This window comes from Hippopotamus amphibius, chromosome 9, assembly GCF_030028045.1.
Source record: "Hippopotamus amphibius kiboko isolate mHipAmp2 chromosome 9, mHipAmp2.hap2, whole genome shotgun sequence".
Lineage (NCBI taxonomy): Eukaryota > Metazoa > Chordata > Mammalia > Artiodactyla > Hippopotamidae > Hippopotamus > Hippopotamus amphibius.
In genome coordinates this window covers 94,714,030-94,733,883 of record NC_080194.1, presented here as the reverse complement: position 1 = coordinate 94,733,883, position 19,854 = coordinate 94,714,030, and the positions used below count along the sequence as shown (strand labels likewise).

The 19,854-nt window shown below is 37.7% G+C and overlaps 1 protein-coding gene and 1 non-coding gene across 3 annotated transcripts in view; both read left to right on the top strand.

Moving 5' to 3' along the window:
* The window catches only part of NXPE2 (neurexophilin and PC-esterase domain family member 2), a 39,655-nt gene extending 29,500 nt beyond the window's left edge, over positions 1-10,155 (top strand). The window contains exons 3-6 of one of the 2 annotated variants that reach the window (XM_057749776.1): positions 1,828-2,561; positions 6,974-7,035; positions 8,699-8,914; positions 9,620-10,155. In XM_057749776.1, the coding sequence (XP_057605759.1) occupies positions 1,828-2,561; positions 6,974-7,035; positions 8,699-8,914; positions 9,620-10,155 (1,548 nt within the window). Of the gene's footprint in view, positions 1-1,827; positions 2,562-6,973; positions 7,047-8,698; positions 8,915-9,619 lie in introns of those variants that run through there. The other variant, XM_057749777.1, reaches the window with a different exon arrangement.
* Positions 10,156-15,756: 5,601 nt separating this feature from the next.
* LOC130829550 (small nucleolar RNA SNORA3/SNORA45 family) lies at positions 15,757-15,886 on the top strand. The gene has a single exon (XR_009047574.1). It is a non-coding gene; the product is annotated as a small nucleolar RNA SNORA3/SNORA45 family (small nucleolar RNA).
* Positions 15,887-19,854: the final 3,968 nt, after the last annotated feature.

The following is a 19,854-nucleotide window of genomic DNA, read 5'->3' as shown; positions in this document are numbered from 1 at the left end:
TTGAACAAAGGAAATAGACCATACTGAAGAGAAGAAATATATTAGTAAAACTAGTGTTTGAGGGAAAATAAAGTTGAAACACACTAGTATTAAAATAAATGTAATTTAAAACAATAGTAAGTCTCCATTTTCACCTGTCACATTTGCAAGTAGTTCTTTTTTAAGAAATTTTATTGAGATATAATTAACATACAATAAACTGCATATATTTAAAGTGTACAATTTGATATTTTTTTCTTACTAGTAATATATATATGGCAATCCCAATCTCCCAATTCATTCCATCCACCCACCCCCACTTCCCCCCCTTGGTGTCCATATGCAAATCATTTTAATGACAATGTTTTATAATTTAACCAACAGTATTTGAAGTGATGAATTTTGTAAGGGAGACTTAGTTAACTGAGATATCCAACTCCTTTCTCTTGGTAAGCAGACAGCTATTCAAACTCCTCAGTCAGAAGATGGATTTTGTATGACTCTTTTATTCAGGCAATTATTAGAATATGATTTATGTGATGTTATATAATTGTTTTGGCATAAATATCTTGTTCCAGAAAAATCTTTGACTATAGTTACGACAGATGAAATAAGACACCTGGGCTTCAAGGCTTTCTGTAAAAATATTAAACAGCAGTTGACTTAAAAAGCAAAACAAAGCAAAAACACAAGCAAGCCAATTAAGAAACAACCAGGAGTGATTTCCAACCCTGGCTTTACCCATGTCATTTTAGGCCATGGCTAAATGTACCTCCATGGAGCTTGAGAGATTCCTGGGACTTGAACAGACTTTAAATTGGTAATGTTTCCTCCAATTACCTCATGGTCCAGGTGACTATATGGCATTCATTGTCAGCTAAACAAAATTTTGATTTGACTAAATATGTCTCTCCGTACTCTTGTTAAGAAGCATTATACTTAACTCTTACACTTTGCTGCAGTGTTAAAAGAGACACTGGTGTGGCATGACAGCTAGTCTTACATATTGCTGGTGGCAATATAGACTCTTGTCTAGAGAATATATTTGACAGTCAAGAAGAATAAAAATGTTTATATTCTTTGGTTGACTGATAATTTAATTCAATAATATATGATCTGGTACTTCCACCCCAGGAAGCCATCATAAGTAAGTAATCCCATATATGAAAAGTTGGAAAATATCTAAATGTGATGTAAAATGGAAATGAATAGTTATAATCCAATTGCCCAACATCATTGGCCACACAACCCATTTTACATCCTTTGGATGGAGTGTCATGAAACCATTAAAAATGATTGTGAAAATTATGTAACAATATTAAAATGTTTATGATCCATGGTATTACTTGCAAAAAAGTATTAGAACTATACTTTTAGTATGATTACAACTAGACAAAATATATGCGTGGAAGGAAAAAGAAAGAGTGGACAAAATAATTTTAAAAATACCATAAAAATAGCAAAGCTTAAGTAGGATCATATTTTCAAAAATATGTGGTTTTCCATATTGCCTATAATACAGCTATATGATTTTCATAAAAAAAATAGGCCAAGTGAGGAGATGGCAAAGGGAAACACTTAAAATTCCAATCATTAAACAGTATATAATTATTCTATATATTTAATTTTTAAGCCAATGACTTCTAAAAGAAATCATCAGCTGGCAGTAGATGAAGTCACATTTCATGGAAATTAATCCTGTGATTCCAAACTGAAAACTAGTTAGAATCCATTTTTGATATGTGATTACATCAACTGAAACATATTTAAACTAAACCATATAATTTATGTTGAAAAGCAAGCCATATTATTTGCTGATAACATATCTGTTTTCCCTCAACACTTCAGCTCTTGTTCAGCTTGAGAAACCCGATCTCTCTTAATCATTGGAACGCCTTCAGGAAGTCCTTCTACCTGGAAGCACCACCTGATTCAGAAATTTCACCAACAGAGACTGAGCTGAGAATAAAGGGGATTGTGGAGAAACTAGACCAGCTGATCCCACCCAGACCCTTCAGTGATGTGGCCTCCACCACCAGCGCCACACACAGCAGAGCCACCCTCCTCAGCCCTCAAGACACATACTGCATGGGGGACCAGCTAGACGTCCTGCTGGAGGTGAGGGACCACTCGGGACACAGGAAGGAATATGGTGGGGATTTCCTGAGGGCCAGGATGTCCTCCCCAGCCCTGAAGGCAGGCGCTTCGGGAAAGGTGACAGACTTCAACAATGGCACCTACCTTGTCAGCTTCACCCTGTTCTGGGAGGGCCGGGTGTCTCTGTCTGTCCTGCTCATCCACCCCAGTGAAGGGGTGTCGGCTCTCTGGAGGGCAAGGAACCAAGGCTATGACAGGGTGATCTTCACGGGCCGGTTTGCCAATGGCACCTCCCAGGTCCTCTCTAAATGTGGCCTGACCCTACACTCGAGTGCTGAACTGTGCGAGTACTTGGACTATCGTGACCAGGAAGCATTCTACTGCGTGAGGCCTCCTCACATTCCCTGTGAGGCGCTGACCCACATGACCACCAGGAATGCAAACATTTCCTATCTTACACAGGAAGAGTGGATCCTTTTCCACAGGTAAACAGGCCTTCAAATACAATCATCAATACAAAGAGGGAGACTTGGGTTCAGACCAACTCTGACTAATAACTTTCTTTTTCTTTCTTTCTTTTTCTTCCTTTCTTCCTTCCTTCCTTCCTTCCTTCCTTCCTTCCTTCCTTCCTTCCTTCCTTCCTTCCTTCCTTCCTTCCTTTCTTTCTTTCTTTCTTTCTTTCTTTCTTTCTTTCTTTCTTTCTTTCTTTCTCTTAATTGGAGTATAGTTGCTTCACAATGTTGTATTAGTTTCTGTTGTACAATGAAGTGAATCAGCTCTATGTATACATACATCCTTCCCTCCTTGGACCTCCCTCCAACCCGCCTCATCCCACAGAGCACCAAGCTGAGCTCCCGGCGCTACAGTGCAAGTTCCCGCTAGCCGTTTATTTTACACATGGTCATGTATTTATGTGAAATCTAATCTCCCAATTCACCCCACCCTCCCCTTCCCCCTCCCCCTGTCCACATGTCCATTCTTGACATCTGCGTCTCTATTCTGAAATTGGGTCATTTGTAATAACTCTTCTTAATCAAGCTTCCTTCTGTCAATGAATGTGGACTAGGCTATAATCAGAGTCAGTGCAGATGGTAATATACTCACAGGGCCCATACAGGTCACCTCTAAAACTGTGGCTTTATTCATCCTGAACCGTTTGCTAAAAGGAGTATAACCAACGAAGCAATGCACATAGGTCTATAGATCTCCGTGATTTGTAATACTTCCAGATCAGTGTTTTCTACCATGTATTCCCTGGAGTACCGATCCTATATGTTAGTAGATGCTATGCAAAAACAAACAAACAAAAGAACAACAACCCCACCCCCAAAAAAACAAACAAATGAAAAGCCCAAGGGGAGTGAATGCTATCATTATTTAGTCTACCTCACCCTGTACATCAAATGAATCACCAGATCCTGTGAATTTTACCTGCCCAATATCTTTTGAACCCAGCCATTTCCTCTACTGCTGTCGCCTCTATCCTTGTGTAAACTGAAATCCTCCCACAATTAGATTATTGCAACAATCTCCAGAGACGTTTCCTTGCTCATAGCCCTGTTTCCTTCCTATCCACACTGCACCCAGACCAATGTTTTACTTTTCCTTGCTTAAAACCCTTAATATGAACCCATTGCTCTAAGGATGAAATCCAAACTCTTTAATGTGTTTACAAGGGCTTGCCTAGCTCTGAAGCCCCTGATCTCACCTTTCTGCTGTCTTGCTCTCTGGCAGGGAACCTGAACTCCTTTAATTTCACAAATGGACTGTGCGCTTTCTCAGCTCTGGCATTTCAAAAGCCTTAATCTAAACATCATTTCCTCTATGTTTGGGTAAAATTCTAGTCCCACACTTCCACTGCATTCTGTTCTTCCCCAATCATAACAGTGATTACACTATTAAATTTCAGATATGTATTTTATATCTTCTGCTAAATTATAAGCTCTGTGAGGCAATAACTGTCATTATTTTTTTCACCATTCATTCATTCAATTTACAAATAGCACATTCTATATTCCAGACACAGCTATAGGTGTTGAGAATTTAATGTTCTATTGGGATAGAAAGAGAGCAAACAAATAAACAAATAGATCTGTCACACAAAGTCATCAGAGCAGGAGATCTGAATGTGACGGTGAGTGCTGTTTTAAAAGCATCCTCAGGTAAGACCTGTCTTGAGTGCCAACCTGAGGATGGTCACTTGCACAGCAACCAGAATGAAGTGAGGAAGAGAGCCATGTGAGTTTTGGGGTAACACTATATCAAGGAGGGAAATAGCATCTGAAGCAACAGCATGCTGGAATGTTCCAGGAGCCATGAGGGGGACCAGTGAGGCTGGAGTGCAATGAGTGAGAGAGAAAGGAGGTCAGGCGAGTAGGCAGAGACTTAGGGGACCTGCTAACTTTAGTATCTATTCCTTCAAGTGGGATAGAACACAAAACATTTCCCAAAACTATTTGACCACGGACCACCTATTTATTTATTTATTTGTTAGCCGCACCGTGTGGCATGCGGGTTCTTAGTTCCCCAACGAGGGATCGAACCCATGACCCCTGCAGTAGAAGCACAGAGTCCTAACCACTGGACCTCCAGGGAAGTCCAGGACCACCTATTTAATGGATCATTTTAAGGGATTGTGCTTCCATAGTTTGGTAAATGCTGCTGTAGAAAGGGCCTTTGTTTTCTCATGTGGATTCAGAAGAGCAAGTTGGATAGCATAATATTCTGGAAATTCAAGTTCAGATCCAATTCAAACATTATGATGACACAGGGGAGGGGGCAGGATACAATGAACCCTACCTGGCTATAAGATTTCCTTTCCACCCCTAGGTCACTTTTACTTCTTTTTTTTTCCTGGTCAAGGGGTGAAAAAATCCATTTATCCTACGGCCCAGCCAAAAGAGGCTGGGCTTTTTCAAACAAATATTTTACTAATAACTAAAGGAGACATAATCAGGGAGACATAAAGGCCTAAATAATTACAAAGAAATAGAGACCTTCCTGTCTTGAAGGTCTCAGAACCATGTCTTAACTCTGTGGGCAGAGACTACCTGAGCAGATTCCATATTCCCTGTTGGCCACATATGCTCCCTCTTGAGATGGTCCTCCTTGCACATTCTCCTGGCTGCTCTCAGGAAATGTTAAGTCCCTGGTCTGGAAGATCTGCAGGTCTGTATTTTGGGTCTAATCATGTTTCTTAAGTGAGCTATGTTCATGACAACAGTCTGCCTGACCCCATTTTACTTCCCCAAAGACACATATACTTCTCAGATGCCCTGCTCTCTTCAAACCACCTACCCCTCCCATCCTGCCCGCCCCCAACAGTGCATGGAAGTAGAGATCTGAATCTTCTCACAGGTGATTTTGTGCCCACGAAAGGAATAGTTGGCTACACAGGTGATTCCGGATCCAAGAGCTCTCGTGGATCATTCTATAACTAAGTTCTAGGGCCCCTTCTTAGGCCCAAGCCAGGTTCTGTGATCTTTCTATCCCACAAGTCCAGGGACTAAGCCTGTTTCTCTTTTATTTGTCACACAGTACATACATTTTCCTACCAGGGTTCTCTCTCCCAACCCTGGTGGTAGAATCAGATGTTACCTTCTCAGATACTTCTTCAAAGTTAAAAAAAGTCTTTTTTTTTCTCAATTTAAGAGTTTTATTGATAATCATGATGGGTTATCACACGAGAAGACATCATTCAGGCAACAAGTTGTTGACAATTCTTTCCGTATGTTTCTAACACTATGGACCCCCTTCTGTAATGTAATACACAGGCACACTCAGTACTAAGACAAGACACATTGAAATGAATGCCTTTATACCATGAGTACATATTTTTAATCCTAATTTTAATGTTCCATCAAAGTTTGGCTTTGGTAACCAAATTTACAAGGTAGCCAGGTATTGGTCTCTTTTATCAACTTTAACCTTACCTGGAATGGATGTGGGAAAATCAATGTTTATAGAGTTTTAAAGTTCAAGTTTCTGGGACTTCCCTGGTGGCTCAGTGGTTAAGAATCCACCTGCCAACGCAGGGGACACGGGTTTGGTCCCTGGTCCAGGAAGATCCCTTATGCGGAGGAGCAACTAAGCCTGAGAGTCACAACTACTGAGACCACAAGCCACAACTACTGATGCTTGTGTGCCCTAGAGCCCATGTGTTGCAACTACTGAAGCCCATGCACTCTAGGGCCTGTGTGCTGAAACTGCTGAGCCTATGTGCTGCAACTACTAAAGCCCAAGTGCCTAGAGCCTGTGCTCCACAACAGGAGAAGCCACTGCAAGGAGAAGCCTGTGCACCACAACAAAGAGAAGCCCCCACTTGCCACAACTAGAGAAAGCCCTCATGCAGCAACAAAGACTCAATGCAGCCAAAAATAATAAATAAATAAATAAATAAGTAAATAAATAAATAAATAAATGAATAAATAAAATCCCTATTAAAAAAAACAAAAAACAAAGTTCTAGTTTCCCACTGAGACAAATTTTAATTTGTACCAAAGATAGGTCTGAGTGACTGATGCACCGTCAAGTTAGAAAGGTACCTGCCTGGGAAAACGTCCATGAAGGACTGAATTACTACCAGTGATAAAGGTGGAAAGGATGGCTTGTGTTAGAAAATCATATGGAAGGTAAAAATCAAAGAGATATACAATTAATTGCACATAGAAGGTAACTGACTCTCTAGATCTCTGGATTCCTGTCATTTATAGGAGAACGGATTTATAGAATCCTGGCCCATTTATTTCCTGCAGAATATCTAAAATATATCAAAATAAAGAAAAAAAGTCTTTGCAGAGAGTTGAGAGTGGTTTGATCCCTCTAAGTCCCTCATGATTCATTTGAAGTTTAATGGCTAGATAGATATCAGGCTAATTTACTTTCCCATTTCTTAAAGGTCCAACATGGGGCTTGAAATAATGAAGAACTTTACCTCCATCAAGGTCTTACCATGTAACAGTAAGTCTATTGTGTTCACAAGTTATCCATTTAAAGGACATTCTTACTTTAAGAGATATTTCTTGAACATTAACCATTTCAATCTTTCATTTCCTGGGATAAATAGTGCTAATCATCTTGGGTTTTGCAGAAGCGGTTTTATTCTTGGAAATTATTTTCATATCAATTTAAACGAATTTTCATCTTGAGTCAGGTATGAAAGGCTAGGCAACCCTTCATTTCAGCTGCCTTCTCTCAAAATGTACAGGTTATTTGTATTTATATTTCAACTTGGGATTTTTTCCTGAAAAGCCAATAATTGGGTAGTGGTGAAAATCTCTCAAATGAACTACAGAGCTAGGAAATTTCTTTGGTGGTTTCTAATCCCTCTTTCAGCCAAACCATCTCAGTTAAAGTCCTATGAACTAGCAATTTGTGTGGATTTTTTTCAACTTTATCACATAAACTTCAGCGGTCAATACAAAGACATCTCACTTATCGAAGTGATGTTTCTGCTATACTGAAATTAAAGTGACTTCAGAAAAGGAAATTACTTCCGTTTTAACAGTTGATGGGGTATACATTTATCCACTGCCTTTTTCTCATGTACATAGCAAATGTTTATTGAGGACCAACTATAGGCAAAGAACTTTGCTAAACCCTGTGGGGTCATAAATAAATCAGGAACCCAGACCTAAAGCTCACAGTCTATGGGGGAGACTGATCCCTTCTCTGCCATGGCAACCATCATCCATACCCAACTTTTACACCAGAAAAAGTTCTTTGACTCTTGAGGCCGCTTGAGCCCTCTTAACACCCCTGTGGTTTCCCTCTTGCCTGGACAGAAATTTCTAGTACAGTCAGGCAGTTTCTTATAAGACAGTGCCAGACATTTTTGGAGCCCTTTATAAACCTGATATAATTCAATATGGATAAACTTAAGTCCCTAAACTTAAACCTCAATTCCAAACAATGTAGGTAGATGACAAAAATATATATCTTTAAAGTGGCAAAATATAAACACGACCTGAGTCACACATGGATAGCTTAGGCCACTTTCAAAGTGGAATATTCAGAATAAACAGACAATGTTCCTCTCTTTTTCTGCACTAATCAGACCACACAGAATATTAAGTTCAGTTCTGGGCACAAGAAAGAAACATTGAAGGAGTTTTCCTATTAACTAGAAAACATGGTTCTGATACATACAAGATAAACAACGTGTAACAGTCATTTTGTAAATGTGTTCCAGCTTTCTCCATGGGTAAGTAGTTTGAGGAGAAGATGTCCAGTCCCGCCTGGCCAGTGTCATGGGTTTGGTATTCAGCTGAGCTACTGAGTCCTGCTCTTTCACCACCACACATTTCCCACTGATTTTGGCTAGCTGTCTCACAATTGAGTGACCTTAGGGACAAGATGAAGCCCTGGGAAACATTGCAAATGCACAAGGAAGAAAATCTAGCCCCTACTAGGAAATACCATTTGTTATTGAGATTATTCAAAAGTGAGACCTTTTAACTCATCCCTTAACATGATCTTATTAAATAAATATTTTGGAAGAGAGGAGGGCAGAGATAGAAAAGGGTAAAGGGAAAAGAGGAAAAAGTGAAAGAAAATGAGGACCATGTCTCTGAAATAATTTGTGATAATAAAAATTGCTGACTGTGGGAATTTTTATCTCCAGAGAGTGAGAACACAGAAACAAAATGTCAGCTTGGCATGAAGACTCCTTCCCCCAGTGGTTATACTGTGAAAAGAAGGTGGATCTCAGCATTTTGCAAACAGATCGAGTTAAGTGAAACAAAAAGTATAAATGACTGCTTGAAGAGAAAACTTATTTACCTCATGGGAGATTCAACACTGCGTCAGTGGATTTACTACTTGCAAAAAGTGGTAAAAAGTATGTATTTTATTTTTATTTTGTAACTGTAGTTGCCTCCAGAGGTTTTTGTTTTTGTTTAATATTTTTATTTATTTATTTATTTTGGCTGTGTTGGGTCTTCGTTGCTGCACATGGGCTTTCTCTAGCTGCGGTGAGCAGGGGCTACTCTTTGTTGCGGTGTACAGGCTTCTTATTGTGATGGGTTCTCTTGTTGCAGAGCACTGGCTCTAGGAGTGTGGGCTTAAGTAGTTGCAGCACGTGGGCTCAGTAGTTGTGGCTCACAGGCTTAGTTGCTCTGCGCCATGTGGGATCTTCCCAGCCCAGGGCTCGAACCTGTGTTGCCTGCATTGGCAAGTGGATTCTTAACCACTATGCCACCAGGGAAGTCCTCAGAGGTTATTTTTTATAATAGAATTCTTTGCTTTCCTTTTCTGATGTTTTTATTTTTTTAAAATTTGCCAAATTTGCTTTTAATAAAAAGTTAAATTTTATTTTTTTCATTCATGAATATTAACATTTTCTTCCTCTTTCTCTATGCTGATAATAAGTTCAAAATTTTGTTAAGATTTTATTGCACCTGGTAAAGTTCCCTTCCTCCTATAAGCAGCAATGCTCTCATAGTTGGAAGTGATCTTGGTTAGAATTTTATAAATGTGTGCATTTAAAAATTATATTGTTATTTTCCTTTTGTTAAAAGATTTATTGATTTTTTTTTCCCATCAGCCTTAAAATGTTTTGATCACCATGGAGTTGGGATCTTTAAAACACATGTGCTTCTGGATGCTAAAAGACATACTTTGATTCGGTGGAAAAAGCACGGTCATCCATTTATTACCAAAAATCTGTTCTCGGTGAAGGATGAAAATTATATCCCACGGGAAATTGACCAGGTAGCAGGAGACAATGACACAGCCATTGTCATCACTCTTGGTCAGCACTTCAGGCCCTCCCCCATCAAAATTTTTATCCGTAGGGTCATCAATATTCAAAAGGCCATTGAACGTCTATTCTTGCGAAGCCCGGAGACCAAGGTGATTCTGAAAACTGAAAACACCAGGGGGATGCCTCAAGATGCAGAGATGTTTAGTGACTTTCATGATTATATTCAGAATCTTGTCATGAGGGATATTTTTGTGGACCTCAACGTGGGTATTATTGATGCCTGGGACATGACTATTGCATATAAAACTGATAATGCCCATCCACCTGATTATGTGATTGGAAATCAGATTAACATGTTCTTAAACTACATTTGCTAGAGGAAAAATACAAAAAAAACAGTACCAGCCATTCTCTATAGATAACTTCACTTATACTGCAAGGATAGTTTAATGCAATCCAAGGTAGGAGGAAACAAAATTTTAAAATTACTGTTAAAATGTACATAACATAAAATGTACCATTTAAACCATTTTAAGTGTACAATTCAGGGCATTAATGACATTCACAATATTGTGCAACCACCATCATGATCTATACCCAGAATTTTTCATCATCCCAAACAGAAACTTTATATCCATTGAACAGTAATTCCCCATCCCCTCTTACCCCTAGGCAACCACCATTCTACTTTCTGTCTCTATGAATTAAACCATTCTAAGTAGCTCATATAAGTGGAATTCTATAGCATTTGTCCTTTGTACTGTCTTTTGTAATGTCTTTCAGGTTTGTCCATGTTGTAGCATATTACAGAATTTCTTTCCTTTTTTAAGGCAGAATAGTATTCTATTGTATTATGTATGTACCGCAATTTTGTTTATCCATTCATCTGTTGACGGACATTTGGGTTCTTCCCATCTTTTGGATATTGTGAATAATGCTGCTATGAAGAGGAAACCAAATATAAACAATTGTCTCCAGTGCTGAGTATGATGACAGAACAGCAAAACTCCATCATTCATAGTTTAATTTTAAGAAATGTAAGGCCTAGAAAGGAGCAGTTTAAATGATTCAAGTTTAGAGAAAATGTGAAATGTAGGAGAAAACTCAGTGGAATCGTAATATCAGTCTTTGTGCTTTAGATAATTATTTGAAATTTTGTAACCAGTTGTTCTCTAGATTTCAGTAAGAATCGGGGATCACAGTCCAAACACACAAACTCATTAAGAAAGAAACCAAATAGTATTATGTCAATGTACAGACCCTACAGCCCTGGTTCTTGCTGACCCTAAAAGGATGAGGTGAGAGCCCCTACAGAGGACCTCAAATGACTTTATAAGCTTTGTCTCTAAATTGTCCTCTCAGAATAAAAGTATCCTCCTTTCCCATTAATATATTTGAGGTCACAAGAGTGGAAATATCGTTACTCCAAGATGATTTCTTTGTTTGGACTGTATTTCTTAGGCAGAGGAAGTGAAATTATAGTACTGTAACATCAGTATAAAGGTCAGTCCATATAGCTTAGGACCAGGCTCCTCTAAATAAGGGAACACACATTAGAAATCTTTTCCTTTGGTTCTAATTCCTGGCATAGGAAACTTTCAAAATAAATCTAATTGTTCTTCCAATCATTGCACTCTTAAATGCTTACGTGAGTTATCATTGTCCCACCAAAGTTACCTTAAGTTCCTTTAACCTAGTTTTGAGATGACAGAGTTTCCAGTTTTGTTACCGTTACCCTTCTCTGATTGCACTGAAGTGTGTCTGTGTCATTCTACAGCATGCCTTCTACCCCATCTCTCACCTCAACAAGTTGAGTGCTCTAATTTAAATGTGATCAAGCAGCATCGAATAATGCAGGTCTAATACTTCACTTGTTCTAAAGCTGCAAAGTACAGTATTACAGCCATTAGTCACATGTGGCTGTTTAAATCAAAATTAAATTAAATATCATTTCCTTGGTTGCACTAATCACATTTCACATTCAGTAGCCACATGTGGCTAGTGGTGCTGAACTGACAGCACAATGTTTACTTTCGTTTGTTTCTGGAGAGTATTTTTTAATGTTTTGTTGTAGTATTTGAATGTGTTTTTAAAAATAAGGCCAATGATATATTGTAGTTTTTTTATGGTGAGTAAAAAAATTATCAAATATTGCTAAGTATCAAACTCTTGACCTTTAAGCCATTTTCTTTTGGTTCAGTCTCTTAAAGTAATCCTGGTATCTTTATAGTTCATAATGCTTTGGCCTTGAACTGATAGCTTCAGATTATTACAGATATTGACTACATTGCTTGTGTATTTACAAGACTTGAGCAAGTCATTTGAAATGCTAAATATGTTCTTTACTGGTATTATCAAGCCTCTTTCAAAAGCCCTTGTAGGCACAAGGAATGAAACTAGAAATCAGTAACAAAAAGAAAACAGGAAAATTCACAAATACATGGAAATTAAACAATGGACTCAAAAAAATCAGTGAGTCAAAGAAGAAATCACAAGTGAATTTAGAAAATATTTGGAGGCAAATGAAAATGAAAACACAAAATATCAAAACTTACAGGATACAGCAAAAGTGGTGCTAAGAGGGAAGTTTATAGTGATAAACGCTTACACTGGAAAAAGAAGAAAGTTCTCAAATCAACAAACTAAACCCAAAGTCAGTAGAAGAAAGAAAAGCATAAAGACTAGAACAGAGATAAATAAAAGAGAAAAAAGGAAAACAATAGAAAAAAAATCAACAAAAGCAAGAGTTGTGTTTTTTGGAAAGATCAAAAAAGTTGACAAATGCTTAGCTAGACTAACTAAGGGAAAAAAAGAAGAATCAGGGACTTCCCTGGTGGCACAGTGTTTACGAATCCGCCTGCCAATGCAGGAGACACAGGTTCGATACCTGGTCCAGAAAGATCCATACCAGCTAAACTGCAGAGCAGCTAAGCCCATGAGCCACAACTACTGAGACTGCATGCTACAACTACTGAAGCCCACACACCTAGAGCCCATGCTCTGCAACAAGACAAGCCACTGCAATGAGAAGCCCACGCACCACAACAAAGAGTAGCCCCCACTCTCTGCAACTAGAGAACAGCCAAAAATAAAAAAATAAAAATAAAAAAATAATTTAAAAAAGAAGAATCAAAGTTAGAAAGGAAAGAGATGACATCACAACTGATATTACAGAAATAAAAAAAATTATGAGACTGCCATGAACAATGATCCACCAAGTTGGACAACCTAGAAGAAATGAATAAATTCCTAGAAACATACAACCTATCAAAACTGAATCATGATGAAATAATAAATCTGAACAACATATAACCACACGGAATACAAACAGATCTTTAAAGCAGTAATCAAAAATTTCTCAACAAAGAGAAGCCCAGGACAAGATGGCTTAACTGGAGAATTCTACCAAACATTTAAAGAAGAAATAATACCAATCCTTCTCCAATTGCTCCAAGGAATAGAAGAGGAGTGAACATTCCCTCTGTGTGTTCCATGAAGCCAGCATTACCAGTTACCAAAACCAAAGACACAACAAAAAACGTATAGCTCAATATCCATGATGAATAGTGATGCACAAATCCTAAATACAATAGTAGGAAACTGAATTCAACAGCATATTAAAAGGATCATACATCATTTATATCTGGAAACCAGGACAGTTCAACATACAGCAATCAATCAAGGTAGTGTACCACATTGATAAAAAGGACAAAACCACTTGATTCTCTCAATCAATATGGAAAAACACTTGACATAATTCAACACCATTTCATGATAAAAACATTAAACAAACTAGGAATAGAAGGAAACTACTTCAATGTAATAAAAGCCATATTTGAAAAGCCCACAGTTAACATCATATTCAACATGGAAAGACTGAAAGCTTTCCCCCTAGAATCAGGAACAAGGTAAAGATTCAACATAGTACTGGGCATTCTAGTCAGAGCAATTAGATAAGAAAAAGAAATAAAAGGCATACAAATTGGAAAAGAAGAAATAAAATTATCTCCATTTCCAGATGACATGATCTTATATTTAGAAAATCCTAAAGATTCTACAAAAATACCTGTTAGAACTAATAAACAAATTCAGCAAAGTTGCAAAATACAAAATCAACGCTCAAAAATCAGTTGCATTTTTAAATAAAAAACACAATGAGGTATGCCCTCACAATGGTCAGAATGGCTATCATAAAAAAAATCTACAAATAATCAATGCTGGAGAGGGTGTGGCGAAAAGGGAACCCTTGTACACTGTTTATGGGAATGGAAATCGGTAGAGCCACTATGGAAAACAGTATGGAGGTTCCTTAAAAAACTAAAAATAGAGCTACCATATGATCCAGCAATCCCACTCCTGGGTATATACCTAGAAAAAATAAAAACTCTAATTCAAAAAGATACATGCACCCCAATGTTCATAGCAGCATTATTTATAATAGCCAAGATGGAAACAGGAGATGACTGGATTAAGAAGATGTGGTACATATACAATGGACTTTTATTACTAGCAATAAAAAGAAGAATGAAATAATGCCATTTGCAGCAACATGGATAAACCTAGAGAATATTAAACTTAGTGAAGCAAGTCAGGCAGAGAAAGACAAATACGATGTGATAACACTTGTATGTGGAATCTTAAAAATAATACAAATTGAATCTGTATACAAAACAGAAACAGACTCAGACAGAAAACAAAATTATTGTTACCGAAGGGGAGTGGGAGGGAGGGAAGGAGGGAACAATTAGAGTATGGGATTAACAATACAAACTACTGTACATAAAATAGGTAAGCAGCAAAGATGTATTATATAGCACAGGGGAGTATATTCAATACCTTGTAATAACCTTTAAGGGAATATAATCAGAAAAATGTAACTGAATCACTATGCTGTACACCTGAAACTAGCACCATATTATAAATCAACTATACTTCAATAAAAAAAATCAGTTGTATTTTTATACACTAACAATGACCAATCTGAAAAAGAAATTAAGAAAACAATCCCCTTTACTATAGCCACAAAAAGGATAAAATGTTTTGGAATAAACTTAAGTTTATTCCAGAGAAGGACTTAGGTTTATCCCAAAGAAGGTGAAAGACTTGTACACTAAAAAATATAAAACATTGTTAAAAAAATCAAAGAGTTTACAAATAAATAGAAAGACATTACATACTTGTGGATTGGAAGACAATATTATCAAAATGTTCATACTTCCTAAAGCAATCTATAGACTCAATGTAATACTTATCAAAATTCCAATGGTAATTTTTTGTGGAAATAGAAAAAAAATTCTAAAATTCATATGGAATCTCAAGGGATCCTGAATAGCCAAAACAATCTTGAAAAAGAAGAACAAAGTTGGAAGACTCAGACTTCCTGATTTCAGAATGATACTACAAAGCAATAGTAATTAAGGTGGTGTGGTACTGGCATAAAGATAGATATGTAGGCCAATGGAACAGGATAGAAAGTATAGAAATAACCCTTTGCACATATGGCCAAATGATTTTTAACAAGGGTGCCAAGCCTAAACAATAGGGAAAGAACAGTCTCTTCAGCAAATGCTATTGAGAAAACTGGACATCCACCTACAACACAATGAAGTTGGACCTTTAACTTACACTGCATACAAAAATTAACTCAAAACTGATTAAAGACCTAAACATAAGACCTAAAACTATTAAACTTCTAGAAGAAAACATCGGGGAAAATCTTTGGGACATTAGATTTGGCAATGATTTCTTTGAGACACCAGAAGCACAAATAACAAAATAAACAGACAAATGGGACTATATCATGAACTTAAAAACTTATGCATGTCAAGAGAAACAATTCATGAAAAGATAGCCTACAGAACAGGAAAAATAATTGTAAATCATACATCTGATTATGGTTAATCTCCACAATATATAAGAGACAGCTACAACTCAACAACAACAGCAACAAAACAACCTGATTAGAAGATGGGCAAAGGATCGAGGCTGGAGTCACACTTGGGTATCAGCTATCGCCTTAGTGTGCTAGAGTCCTTGAAGAGTAACTGCTGACTGTCTTCACTGGCTGTGGCCCTCATGGCATAGTCAGTCACCAGATTAGTGACATGCATCAGAGAAAAAAATGGGCAAAGGAAACGAAAAGATATTTCTCCAAAGAAGACATACCAATGGCCAATAAGCACATGAAAAGATGTGCTTTTGCACATCTTTGCATTCCCTAATGAGATCATTAGGGAAATGCAAATCAAAACCAAAATGAGGACTTCCTAGGTGGCTCAGTGGTTAAGAATCTGCCTGTGAATGCAGGGGACACGGGTTTGATCCCTGCCCCAGGAAGATACCACATGCCACGGAGCAACTAAGCCTGTGCGCCACAACTATTGAGCCTGTGCTCTAGAGCCCATGAGCCACAACTATTGAGCCCATGTGCTGCAACTACTGAAGCCTATGCACCTAGAGCCCGTGCTCCACAACAAGAGAAGATACTACAATGAAGAGCCCGTGTACCACAATGAAGAGTAGCCCCCGCTCGCCACAACTAGAGAAAGCCCGTGTGCAGCAACAAAGACCCAACACAACCAATAAAATAAATAAATAAATTAAAAAAAAGTAAAGTTATAAAAAAAAAACCAAAATGAGACATCACTTCATGCCTATCAGGATGGACACTATCAAAACAAGTGTTGGTGAGGATGCAGAGAAGTTGGAACTCTTGTGCACTGTTAGTGGGAATGTAAAGTGGTGCAGTTATTGTGGAAAACAATATGGCGATTACTCAAAAAATTAAAAAATTAAATTACCATATGACCCACTGATCCTGCTTCTGGGTATATCCAGAAGAACTGAAATCAGGATTTCAAAGAGATATGTGCACTCCCATGTTTACTGCAGCATTATTCACAATAGCCACGGTATGGAAACAACCCAGATGCTCACTGACAAATGTATGAATAAGGTGGTATATACACGCAATGGAACATAATGGAAGTCTTAAGAAAAAAAAGGAAATCCTATCACATGCTACAGCGTGGATGAACCTCAAGGAAATTATGCTAAGCAAAATAAGCCAGTCACAAAAGGACAAAGTGTATGATTTCACTCATATGAAGTATCTAAAGTAGTCAAAAATCACAGAAACAGAAAGTACAAATGTGGTTATCAAGGTGGGGGAGGGGGGAGCCAGTATTTAGTGGGTGTAGGGCTTTGGTGTTACAAGACAAAAGTTCTAGAGACCTGTTGTCTAACAATGTGGATATACTTAATGCTACTGAACTGAACATTTAAAAATGGTTAAGGTGGTAACTTTAATGTTATATGTTTTTTACATGATGTATGTTCTTTCCTTTTCATAGCAAACAAACATCAGTGTCGAAATCCAGAGCTGCTCATTTCGTTGCTCAGCATGTTACAATGAAATGGTCTCAGTTGCTCAGTGGCTGTTAGTGACTTGAATTCTTAATTTTCTTTCATAGTAAGTCAGCATTAGGAGGCATATTGTTAACAAACAAACAAACAAACGAACAAAACCCTAACTGTTCTCTGTTAGTAAAGCACCATGCGAATTGGCTTCAGGTATAAGTATTGCTGCACATGCAGCTGCTGTCCTAGTAGGAGTCATCCCAATGCTGCTTTGCATTCTACACCATAGCTCACAAAATAACTTAAAATAAAAATTCTTCCTCTACAGCATGAGTTTTCAATGACAACCAGAAGCAAAAAACCATCAAGTGCTTCAGTCTCTTATAAATGCTGCACAGATGCCAAGAGCTTATTCAGACCCTACATATCAATCACTTCAACTTACTGTAAAGCAAAATGTGTTCTAGTACACACCTTTCAATCCACATTGTAGGCTATCCATGCTGTGTTTGCATAACAGTTTCATTTGATAAAGGAATCTTGCCAAAAGTTCCTCCCCATTTAGCACTAACCATATTTATCATTAACTTGTGGTTGGCTTTATAAACTTCTCATCAGTGATTTGATGTGAACCTTTTTTCACTATCGGGAGGGCAATGCTGAATAATACCTTAGTAATTCTAATCTTTCCTTTGACTTTACTGATAGAATACATCGTTTGTGCTGCTCTGGAAAAAAAGCAGATTGCTTTAGCAGAGAGGTGACTGTGCTTTCTCTGACAATTATATAAAATCTTTGATGGCATGAGTCCTCTGTGTTAGGACTTTGTTTTTTTTTTTTTTACAAGTGATAGAAATCCCCCTCAAACTAGCCTAAGGAGGGGTAGGAAGGAACGTATTGACTCATAACTATAAACTACAGGGAGGGCAGAAAAATTGAGGAATGTTGCCTCTAGATCCTTACAGAGCATTGCTAGGCCTCTGTTTCTCCCTTACCACCTCTTGGTTCTGTGTTTCTCTGGTGATTTCATTTTGGGGCAGGATTTTTACATGCGATAGCTGAAAGGTTGCTTGATCCTTGGGACTTGTGATCCCAGAGGAATAGAACCCTCTTCTAGTGCCTATATATAGATAAAAAACATAGAGAAGACTCTGGTTGTCCTGTTTAGGTCACACGTCCATGTTGGACCCAATGACAGTGGCCCAGGGTGTAAATGATTTTGGTTATCAAGTCTAGATCATATGTCCACCCTTATGGCCAGATTCTATTGTTAGAAGTGAAGGACAGAATGTAGACACAAAAATGTTTTTCTTTTCCTGCAGATGTATTTGATGAAGTCTCATAAAAAATAATACCCAAGGGGAAAGTAGATTACTAATTCCATAGAATTTAATTGTCAGAAATTTGTGGTTGTATTTTTTTTACACTTTCTTTTTAACTTAACTGCGTAAAACCACTGTATACACAGATATTTGGAAAGAAGCTCTTCACTTTATGTCTAAAATTATTTTAAGTTGAAGTATTTGTCACTATTTTTACCACTACACTTAATTTCAATAATCCACTCTTAAGCCTTTAAGTTATTTATTTGTGTAGTGAGAATCTAAAATTACATAATGGAAGCCAGTAAAATGTAAATTTAACATAAACAAACACAACTCTGAAATGATATATAAAAATGTTTACGAATCCCAAACTGTTCCATTTGAACTGAATACTAGTCAAGATTAATTGACCAAACAGCCCTTATGGCTCGTGCACCACCTTTGAGTAACCGATTTTTATTAAGAATATGGAGAAATTTGAGGAAAATCGTAATTTTGCCTGATAATTATATCAAATTTTTCATGGCTTTAGTCCTCTGTATTAGACAAGACCTTTTTTTAAACAGGTGATAGAAATCAACCTCAAACTAGCCTAAGGAGGGGGTAGGATGAAATGCATTTCATTTCAAATCTATGAAATATTAGTAAACAAGATATTTGTTTTTCTTTGAGAACTACCCAAACAACTTCTGACCCCTTGATAAATTACCACAGGCCATTCTCTGAGAATTAGTGCTTTCTCCTACAAGAGTATTTTCAAAGTCAGCTCCTCCAAGAGCCTGGGTACCACAACTACCTGTGAAACTTATAAAAGACATTGATTGACAGACTAACTTCTGATCAACCAAATAAAACTTTTCCTGGGTGATGCTCAGAAATCTCTACTTTGAAATAGTCTTCCAATGTAATTCTAACATACCCATCCTGGCAGCTGGCAATAGGATCAATTTAGGAATCATAATGTAAAGTATTCTCTCTCTACTCTATTCCCTAAAGTCAAGCAGCTTAGGCTTGTCCATTTGCCCTGGTTATATCCATCCTTGGTTCTCATCTAAACCTATCACATGCCTGAGTCCTCACTGTAGGATACTATGGGAAACAGCTCCCAAGATAAGTAACTTAATCCTTGTGGAAGTTTCATCAGCAGGTAGGACAAGGAAAAGCAGCCTTAGTGGGGCCTGATCACCAGGCAGTTTGTCTGTACACTTACCTGCTCTGGATCCAATAAAACTAGGTGTCTGTGCCTCCTCTTCTACTGCACTGCATGAAAGAAGGAATTCTGGTGCTCAAGGAAGGTCACTCCACGTCCTGCATATAAGCTACCCCAGGAATAGCGGAGGCGTGGTGAGGGATAAAATAAAAATGCTCTGAAATGTAGGAGGGTATGTTTCT